We start from the raw sequence: 10,081 nt of genomic DNA, 5'->3' as shown, positions 1-10,081 counted from the left end.
TCTGTGTCATTTTCTATTAAACATATGTTAAACATATGAAGGGTTTGATTCCAAAATGCTGTATATGCATTTGTAACAAAGAGTAGCAGGTGTATAATTGAAAACAGTTTTATTTCTCTAATAAACACTTAAACATGTTCAAGAAATGTTTGCAAGTTAATTCTAGGTCGTTTGTTCTCCAGAGTTGGAGAATAAGGACTCTTATTTGAGAAGGCCTCCTAGGAGCCTCCGCAGGAAGTAGGTGTGGAGATGAGCTAGGATGAGCGTGGCTGTGGCCAACAACAGCTGGAAATAAAGCACTACGCAGTGCCTCTTCTGCAGTATCTCTTCTTTTAATAGCGGTGAATGCTATATAGCATTTATATTTATTGTGTAAAGTGTGTAAAGCCCACTCCCAACAACATGTCATGGAAAAAAAGGAAAATGATTAAAATTGGTCTGTAATGCATTTTAGAATGAAACGTTTCATATATCTTCTGCATTTTTCCCTGAAAAATGAGTGTTAGTTACATAATGAAGGGTGGTCTCTGTCTTTTGCACAGCACTGTACATTAAAATCCTGTTAACTATACGTTAAAAATTTGGAGATGCGAGGTTGTGTTACAACAATGAAGAATTTAGGCTGAATTATACTTCTGCATCAGCGATTCTGCATAGGCATCTGCCAACACACTTGCATGTCATGTGAAGGTGGGCACTGGGGGGCAGTGTCCAAACCAGTAGAGGAAACAAAGGGCAAGATCTTACGTTATGTCACGTCACTGCTTCCATTATAGTTTGAAATGTTTACGACTTCGCACAACTGAACTGCTCTATTTCGGTAGTAACAGTAGTTCCAAGCCGAGTGCTGTTTGGGTCTCATTCCGCCCCCAACACTATTGGCTAGCCAATCAGCTTGCTTGATGCACAGCTACGTAGATTGTCACAACACGTAGGAATGCCTTCTCTGCATCATGATGCAGATTCGTATATGTTCACATGCTCTTTACAGAAGTATACACCAGCCTTTACGTGGATAGCGAGTTGCTTGCATTGCAGTAAGTGTGTTTTGCATAAGTAGATGATACTGTGTATGACGCCTACGACCGTAACCATAGTTACTATAGGTACATCTACGGTTCGATTTTCACGTGTCTTGCTCCAGTTAAAAGTTTGTTGACCTGATTGGACCTTTTTCTGATTTGCACTTTCCCTCCAAATCCAAGCTGACCGCCAAAGTATCCTCACAGGGATTGGGAATTGTTGTTGAAAAGATTTTTGAAAAATCAACAAAAAATTGCATGAATGAACGCCGTTTCAGCAACGACCAAAGCAAAAAATAGCAACGTCTTATGCATATTTTTTCTGTTTTTTTTTTTCTTTCTTGGCTATTTTTTTCCCACTCGCTAAGATACATTGCTCTTGTTAAGTGCCCCCGACAAAAATAGTGCAGTAAGAAATAACTATGATCATACACGTTTCACGAGAACTCACGGGACGAGAGGAAGAAACACAAATGCTGTTAAGAAAAAAGAAAACGTTAAATATATACGATTGAAAAAGGATTTTTTTTTTTTACAAAAAGTGGTGGAGCGTACATCCTGCTTTAAAAAAAAAACAGTTCAACCTGGCACGTCCAGACTTTTTTTTTTTCTTTTTTTCCTTTTGATTTTTACAAAAGTGTATCTCCGTTTGACCGTTCACTCTTTTTACAATATCTAAAAGGTATTAAGACATCAAATGTGTTTACATAGATATTTGAGACTATTATTCAGGCCTAAATTCACCAAATAAATCCCAAAAAAACATACCTTTTATAAATACATACAAAAAGAAAAAAGAAAAAAAAAATTACAAGAAGAAGTTCGACGAGAAATCTGGTACCTAAATGTGATTAAAATTGCAAGAAAGCATTCCTGGTTTAACTCTACCAAATCCACACACCTGCGACTCTACTGTGCCTACGGTAAACAGTACAAAAAAAGCTGATTGACACCCTAAATGACGTCGATCCCTTAAAAATCCTCGCATTCGGCCTGGCTGGGTTCTTTTTCTCTCGTGGACGGTTTTGTAATTGTGCATTTTCTTCTGGTTAGTAACTCGCTTGGAATGACACAAATTATATTGCGGTACAATTAGGTAAAAAAAAGGAAAGAAACACGTAAACATTACATTTCATTATATAATGTAATGACATTAAAAGGAATAACATTAGAGCCCCCCCCCCATTCGCACAAGTCCCCTTTATCTGCTTGGCTTGCTCCGTCATTAAAGACGTCCCAGGGTCGGAAATAAGAAGGAACTGAACCAGAAAAGGGGAGAAAGGAGCCCATCCATAGACACCCCCATGCAAACGGAGCTCCGAAGCCAAGCAGTGGGCTGCAGCTGGAAGCCCCTGTACATTTCCAAACCTCTATTTTGGAGTTCATGCTGGGAAAATCTCGCCTAGCTTCCGTCCACCTCCGCGCCGTCCTTCTCGAGAGTTCCGAAAGATGAAATCAACATAAATATAAAATCTAAGCGTGGGACGAAACTTTTTTGTCTTCTTTTTTCATTTTTTATTCACTTTGTCCAGGTTATCCAGATGCTCTTCTAGAGAAGCTTCTCCACAGGATGTTAATGAAGATGACGATGATGATGATATTTGCAAAGTGACTGTCAGGTGGATTCCAGGAGCCGGTGAGTTTGTTTTGGGCTTAGGGAATCTCTGGGACAACGAGCTCCTCCTGCCACTTCACATAGGTGGGACGATGAGGCCGGCCATGGCTGTAAAGGAGAGAAATAAATAATTATAGAGCAACAACAGCGCAACCACAGTAACCAACACAAATAACTCCAAATGAGTTACATAGGATGCAGGTTTAATTTACACATTTACTTGATATGCAGATTTAATTATATTCTATGATTTTTATTTTTCATTCATTTTAAATTGTAATAGCATTGCTGATTAAAATCTTACATATTCTTTTTTCTTCTACTCTTTGTAGTTGGGCTGTTATATCATTTAGACCATAAAATGTTTTCTTTACAATATTTTGCAAAAACCTGTGCTCTACTGTGTAGAGCAAATTATTATTATTATTATTATTATTATTATTATTATTATTATTATTATTATTATTATAGTCAGGTTTATGTCATTTTTTTTAAGCATACACAACACCTTGGTAAGAAAAACAATAACATAATAAATAATTAAATGCTATCTTTTGCACTCTTTGTAATTGTGCTGTTATTTCATTTAGACCACAATATTTTATTGCTTATTCTATACATATATTTAATTAATTAATTTTTCAAGAAATAAATAAATAAAATTGTGCTTGTCAGTGGGTCAGTGGACCAAGACAGTAAAAATAATTTTATTTTTATTTAATTTTAACTATAATAACTATCTAACTAACTAGCTAACCAAATAAATAAATCAGTTTGTTTTATGAGTTTTTCATTGTTTTTATTCATGCTATTATTCATCATTTTTAGGCTTATTTTGAACCTTGATTAAAAAAGTCAAAACATCCCAACAAATGTTCTTTTTCTACTGTCTCAGTTCACTGACAAAGGCAGTTGCAATCATTAGCAGTGAAACAGCTCCCCAATGGAGCTGATGAGGAGTAAAGGAGCTGAACAGGCCTGCAGACACTTTCAGTTCAAAACAATACAGCACTAGTCTGGCAATCGCCAGAGAACACGACTCTATCAATCAGTAAAGAAAACAAGCCGGAGCTGAATATTTTACTATATCAGAGTCCGAGTCCGAGAATTAGTCTCCAAGGTCACATGATTGATGTGGAACAATTCAAATTCATGCTTTTTTTTCGGGAGTCTTCTGGTGGACAGTTGGAAATGCCTGACCATGTGTATAATTTGGAAACCTGTAATTTGTGCATTAACAGGCTTTTAGAGGTTGTGGTACAACTTTTGATCATTAGAAAAATAAAAAGAAGACCAGCTCAGAGTTTTTACCGTCGTCAATCCCTGGCAAAGGGGAAAAATAAACAATCAAACCTCATAGTTATGGATCAACTTTGACCTTGAACATTCCTGTGCAGTGTCGCTTAGTTTTGTTGGACTGTTTCATGTGATATTTTCAGACCTAACGTCTCAGAGCATCTTTTTTTCCGATTGGCTGAGAAGCAGGAGAGGGGCGGGGTGCTCACCCTGTAGGCTGCTCCCATTGGTGCTGGTGCAGGTGGGGGGCGGGGAGGTCTGTGGCCGGACCACGGGGGCGAAGGCGCTCTTCTGTTTGACTGCGGAGATCATATGAAGAGGAGAGAATGAGGAAGAGCCAGCTGAGAGAGGGACAGAGGGAATGATAGACGAAAAACAGACGGGACGGGAGGGGGGGTAGGTGAAGCTCCTGGAGGGGGCTGGTGGGGGGTGACGGTGGCACACACATGCACACACTCACACACACACACATACATGCGCGCATACACTCAGGCAAGTGAGCGAGGTGATCGTGAGGGCAGCCATGCTGGTTGTTAGGGCTCAGATGGAGGCCAGAGGGATTATGGGTAGGAGAAAGTAGAATGGGGATGCGAGAGTATGCTACCTGAATGGCAAAGTTGATCCATAACTTAGACCCTTCAAAGAGGGGCCAACACAGCAAAACCAGGAATGCAATGCTAGATTCAGCACTCATGTTTTCTTACCATTGTGCTAAGTACTCTTAAAAACAAAGGTTCTTAAATGGTTCTTGGCTTGGAGTTCCAGTTTAATGATGTTCAATTGGTTTACAACCTATACATTATGTGAAGATTTCCAAAAATGGTTGTCTAAAGCAGGAGAATCCTGGAGAATCAGTGTCCAGCACACTGTGGTGATTTCCTTGCTCAAACACAGCTGTTAATTGCCAGCTTTGGTAGGTGTTTTCTGACTGGGGTAATTACCAAACTATGCTGGACACCAGGCCTCCAGGGCCAGAGTTGAATGCCCCCTGGTCTAAAGAACCATCTATTGAAAGTAGCAGTGGAAAAAGTGCAGATAAACTGGACTGGTCAACATCTTACTCAGTTGAAAGTGGAAGTATGGAGATAAAAATGTTTTTATTTGGTGTATAGTGACCTATGGGTGCTTTGAGTCCTCGCACAAAGACAAATTGACATAGTTATGGGTAATGATATGAATTTCGTTGGATAAATATATAAGAAAAAAAGAAATCTCCTGTTCTTTGAAGGTGTGAATACAAAAAAAAGTATATTTTTTCTCTTTGAAGTGTAAAAAGTATTACAAATTACAAATCCTTAAAAATGGTAATGTGGTAAAAATACTCAAGTATTCTCCACCCCTGACTGAAAGGTTCTTCAGAGAACCACAAGATCTTCTAAGGAATCACTCCAAGAACCCTTTTAGACACCTTTATTTTCAACACTGCCTGTCAAAGGTTTGGGGACACCAAGCTAATTTAGATAAGCGTGTTTTATTTGGCAGTTCGCAACACTATAAATGGAAAGATGTTTAGATCTTGCAAAAGGACCAAATGAGAAAAGCTCTACCATCAGACCAATTCCAGTCCAGCTTGTGCACTCATTAGCACTCAAGACTTTCAGGTGTTTAAACCATTAAAATAGCAGGCCATCCTGAAGCTTATTACTATGTAATTACATCGACAAAAATGCAAACAAGCCAAATTATTCTTAAGCTATTGCTCTTCATACTAAGAAAGACACTTAGATGAACATGAAGCTGAGTGTCAATGCTAAACATGCCCAAAAGATTAGCGCAGAGATGTGAATCTTTGCAGGGAACTTTCAGAAAACTGAATGTTCAAGGCAAGGTGTCCCCAAACTTTGGATGGACAGCATATTTCACCGTAAGGAAACAGCCTCACACATTCAGCAGAGAAGAAGGAGAAGAAATGGTGCTAAAAACCATCCGCAGGATCGTGTACACTTTGGCACCCGCATAGAGGAAGGGATTTTTTTCAGAGAAAGAAAAACTACCTTGACTTGGCTTAAGCCAGCGCTCTCGGCAAAGGAATTCAAATGCGCCGCTTCACACCAAAACACACAAAAAAAGGAAAAACGCCCAGCACTCCTCAATGAAAATTCCACCTTGAAATGCTAAATCCGTTTCCCCGGCCCGAGCTGAGCGCTTTCCCATTCGTTAAAGTGAATGAAATGAAAACCTGTCACAGAATGGCTTCGCTCAGTGTCCGGCCTGCCAAACATGTGCCAATCAAATGAAACACGAATACTGAATATATGGACCGAGTTATAACAAACCAAGTGCTGATACTCACAGTCGAAATACCCAAGAGCGCACATAAGACCAGTTCTCAGCCCACTGTGACTTCAAACGTTATTATTCTGCCATTTTGTTATTTTAATGGCACGGATGAAACCTACTCCTAAACTATAAGGAGCTGTGAAAGTATAATCCACACTGGCAGCTGCAGTTCAATCAAGAGTTTAAGCTGCATCTACAGAACTGGCTGGTCAGAGTGCAGTGAGACAGCATGATAAGGATGTTAATGTGTTAGTGAGGATGAAGATGATTCAGAAAGATGAGTGTGAGTGTTAGAAATCACAGCTGGCAAGACGTTTCGAATCAACAGACAAACAGAGCCAAAAGCGCCTCATGAAAGCCTGTGCTGATACAACTAATAAACAAGTTTAGATTTTGTTCTAGATGCTGATTTATCTGCACTGTGCTTGGCAAAGAACACCTACAAAAACAGCCAGGAATCCAATTCATTCGAATCTTTCAGTTTTCAGATACAGCCACACCTGTACAGGTAGATTAGAGTCACACTTGAACATGTACACCACAGGCACACCTGTACAGGTAGACTAGAGCCACGCCTATACCTGTAGACCTTTACACTCTGTCTACAAATTCATCTGCATAGGAATACTATGGCCACACCTGTACAGGTAGACTACAGTCACACCTGAACATGTAGACTACAGCCAGACCTTTACATTTCATCTACAAATTCTCCTGCATAGATATACTAAGTCCACATCTGTACAGGTAGACAACAGGGGCACCTGTATGGGTAGATTAAAGTCACACCTATACATGTACACTACAGGCACACCTGTACAAGTAGATTAGAACCACACTGGTACTAAGAGACTACAGCCATGAATATATATTTAGTCTACAGATTACCTGCATAGGTATACTAGGGCCACACCTGTACAGGTAGACTACAGGGGCACCTGTACAGGTAAACTAGAGTCACACCTATACATATAGACTACAGGCACACCTGTACAGGTAGATTAGAGCCACACCTGTACTAATAGACTACAGCCATAAATATACATTTAGTCTACAGATTTACCTGCATAGGTATTCTAGGGCCACGCCTGTACAGGTAGACTACAGGTAGACTCTACCCATATGATATACACTCAAAGCCACACTTATATTAAGTAGACTAGAGCCATGCTTGTATGAGAATACTACAGTCATGCTTGTAGGGTAGACTAAAGCTATGCCTGTACACATAGGCTACACCCACACTTGTACAGGGAGATTATAGTCACATCTGTACAGGTAGAAGGTAAACCACAGCTGCACCTTTATATTTGCACTTGTACAGGTAGACTATAGCCACATGTGTACAGGTAGACTACAGCCAAACCTGTACATTTAATCTATAGGCAGTCTACGGCCACACCTGCACAGGAAGACTGGAGCCACACTGATAGAAGTAGACAAGAGTGCAGGTAGACTACAGCTGCACCTGTACAGGTAGACTACAGCCAAACCTGTTCATTTAGCCTACAGATGTACCTGCGTAAGTACATTATGTACAAGTGTACTACAGCCATTTGTACAAGTACATTACAGCCATATGCACCTCCCAGGTAGACTTCAAAGACCACAGCCAGACCTGTACATTTTGTCTACAGGTGCACTTGCATATCTAGTCTATGGCCACACCTGCACAGGAAGACTGCAGCCACACTTGTAGAAGTAGAAAAGAGTCGCACCTGTGCAGGCAGGCTACGGTCCCACTTGTTCAGGTGGACGACAGCCAAACCTGTACATTTGGTCTACAGATGTACCTGCTTAAGTATATTATGTATAAGTATGCTACAGCCACTTGTACAAGTAAACTTCAGCCATATGCACCTCCCAGGTAAACTATAGTCGCATCTCCAGAGGTAGACTACACCCACACTTTGTACAGGTTGACCACAGGCACACTTGTACAGGTAGATCACTTGTACATGTAGGCACACCAGTAAGGGAGCACTAGCATGTTGTACTGCTATATATATAAGTAAATTTACCGCTACTCACTTGCGTAGGGGGAGTTGGCAGTGGATCCGTTGAGGAAGCTGGGGGAGCCAGGTACTCCCAGGTTGGTCATGCCTGCAGCACCGTATCCGTTCATGGTGGAGGTGATGGTGTTGTAGTTGGACTGCTGAGGCGTGGAGCTCGGCACATAGCCACGAGGAGACACGCTGTTGGAGTTACGGGAGTAACCTACAGTACAGAGACAGAAGGAGAACAACAGGTTTAGTCTACACTGTGCAGGCATATGGTAGTACAGTGAGGCCTACGTCCCTTAAAAATCCAGAACAATCAAAAATGCTTTTCTGGTAAGAGAAAAATTTGTCACTGTATTTCCATTCTCTGATTGCTCTGGACTTTCAATATGTTTCAGTATGTAAAATATCAGGTTTTCAGTCTGCAACAACCCTACATCTCAACAAATTAGATCTTGGCGAGTTCAATAATCTTAAATCTAGTCATGTTGTCTACATTTTGAGATTGTTCTAAAAATATTATTATGATTAACTTATCTACAGACTTTTTTTTGTTTTACATTTTTTCTGAAACTGAAAGTAAAATTATCTGCATTGTAAATTACTGTCAGGGTTTTTCAATATTTAACAATTCAATATTTAATGAAATTGTATTGATATCATTTGAGATATCCTGTGCATATACAATGATAAACATGGTTAAAGAATACGTTGATTGATATTGTTTCTTAATTTATTTTATATTTTACTTTATTTTAATAAAAAAAAGACATTTATAGATTATAGTTGTGTAAAAATTCAGGAGAATGCAGCTACATCACAGTAGTCTTGTGGTACAAGTGACTGTGATGTCACATTTGCTATTTTACTGTTACTTACTGTTAATATGGCATGGTAAATTACTGTAAAATATTGCATAACAGCCAGTAATTTACTGTACATTTACAGTGAAATTTTTACAGTGTATTTCTTGAAATAAGCAAATTACCTGCTAATTGAATAAGACCATTTCTTTGGATAAAATGACTTAAAACAAGCAAAAAAACAAAGAAATTAATCTTATAAAAATATATATAAGAAAAATCTTATAAAATCTTATAAACACAAAGTGAAAGTTTTAGAAATTTCAACAAATTTGATATTTTCACTTGCTAAGGTGTAGCATTCTGCCGTGTACTTTCTAAATGTCATTTGAAAATGCTAGTCTGTGGGAATTTATTCACTTATGGTTCAAATTATTTGCTACAATAGCAACAATATATGATTTGAGTTATGTCCAGAGATTAAGGAAAGGACAGTGAGACAGTGAGACTGTTAGGCTCACATGTGTTTCCCATTGTTTCTCTCTCTCTCTCTCTCTCTCTCTCTCTCTCTCTTTGTCTCTCGCCCCCATGTCCTGTCAAATTTCTCCGCAGGAAGGCCATTGATGGAGTGCTTGCCTACTGGACTTGTATCAGGGAGACGAGTGGGAGTAAGAGAGCACCAAAAAGACCCAATCCTCAAACCCTGTACCCCAATCCCAGACCTGTACCCCAGCACTAGTTTCAGCTTAAAACAATGTTTCAGTGAAAAATCAAATTTACAGTTTTCTCCTTTGTTGAAATGTCATCACGCCACCAAGTTCGGTGTCTGAAGTTTGCTTCTTTCATTTTGCATTAGAGCTACATGGCTAAGCTCACCAGTAATTGAAACTTATAGCCCGACAGTTAGCAACATGCAAACTGCATGTGTCAGTCATCCTGTTGAATTGTTAAGTAATCTCAACTAGACTTGCTTATGTGGTTTCTTACACTGTAGCCTATTATATGTCGTACTGTTGTCCAAAGAAATACACAAAAACATGTTAGCATAGCTAAAAACAGTAGTAA

At 39.4% G+C, this 10,081-nt stretch overlaps 1 protein-coding gene across 3 annotated transcripts in view; it reads right to left on the bottom strand.

The window, feature by feature from the left end:
• Window positions 1–2,352: 2,352 nt before the first annotated feature.
• Window positions 2,353–10,081, bottom strand: part of LOC118821202 (transcription factor COE3) — a 179,877-nt gene continuing 172,148 nt past the window's right edge. The window contains exons 14-16 of one of the 3 annotated variants that reach the window (XM_036589703.1): window positions 8,245–8,430; window positions 4,143–4,232; window positions 2,353–2,745 (exon numbers count right to left, since the gene is read on the bottom strand). In XM_036589703.1, the coding sequence (XP_036445596.1) occupies window positions 2,714–2,745; window positions 4,143–4,232; window positions 8,245–8,430 (308 nt within the window). In that variant the 3' untranslated portion in view covers window positions 2,353–2,713. The remainder of the gene's footprint in view (window positions 2,746–4,142; window positions 4,233–8,244; window positions 8,431–10,081) is intronic. The other 2 variants (XM_036589704.1, XM_036589705.1) reach the window with 2 other exon arrangements.

This window comes from Colossoma macropomum, unplaced genomic scaffold (genome assembly GCF_904425465.1).
Source record: "Colossoma macropomum unplaced genomic scaffold, Colossoma_macropomum, whole genome shotgun sequence".
NCBI lineage: Eukaryota > Metazoa > Chordata > Actinopteri > Characiformes > Serrasalmidae > Colossoma > Colossoma macropomum.
Note: the sequence above shows the minus strand (reverse complement) of the source record. Positions and strands in the feature narration are given on the sequence as shown.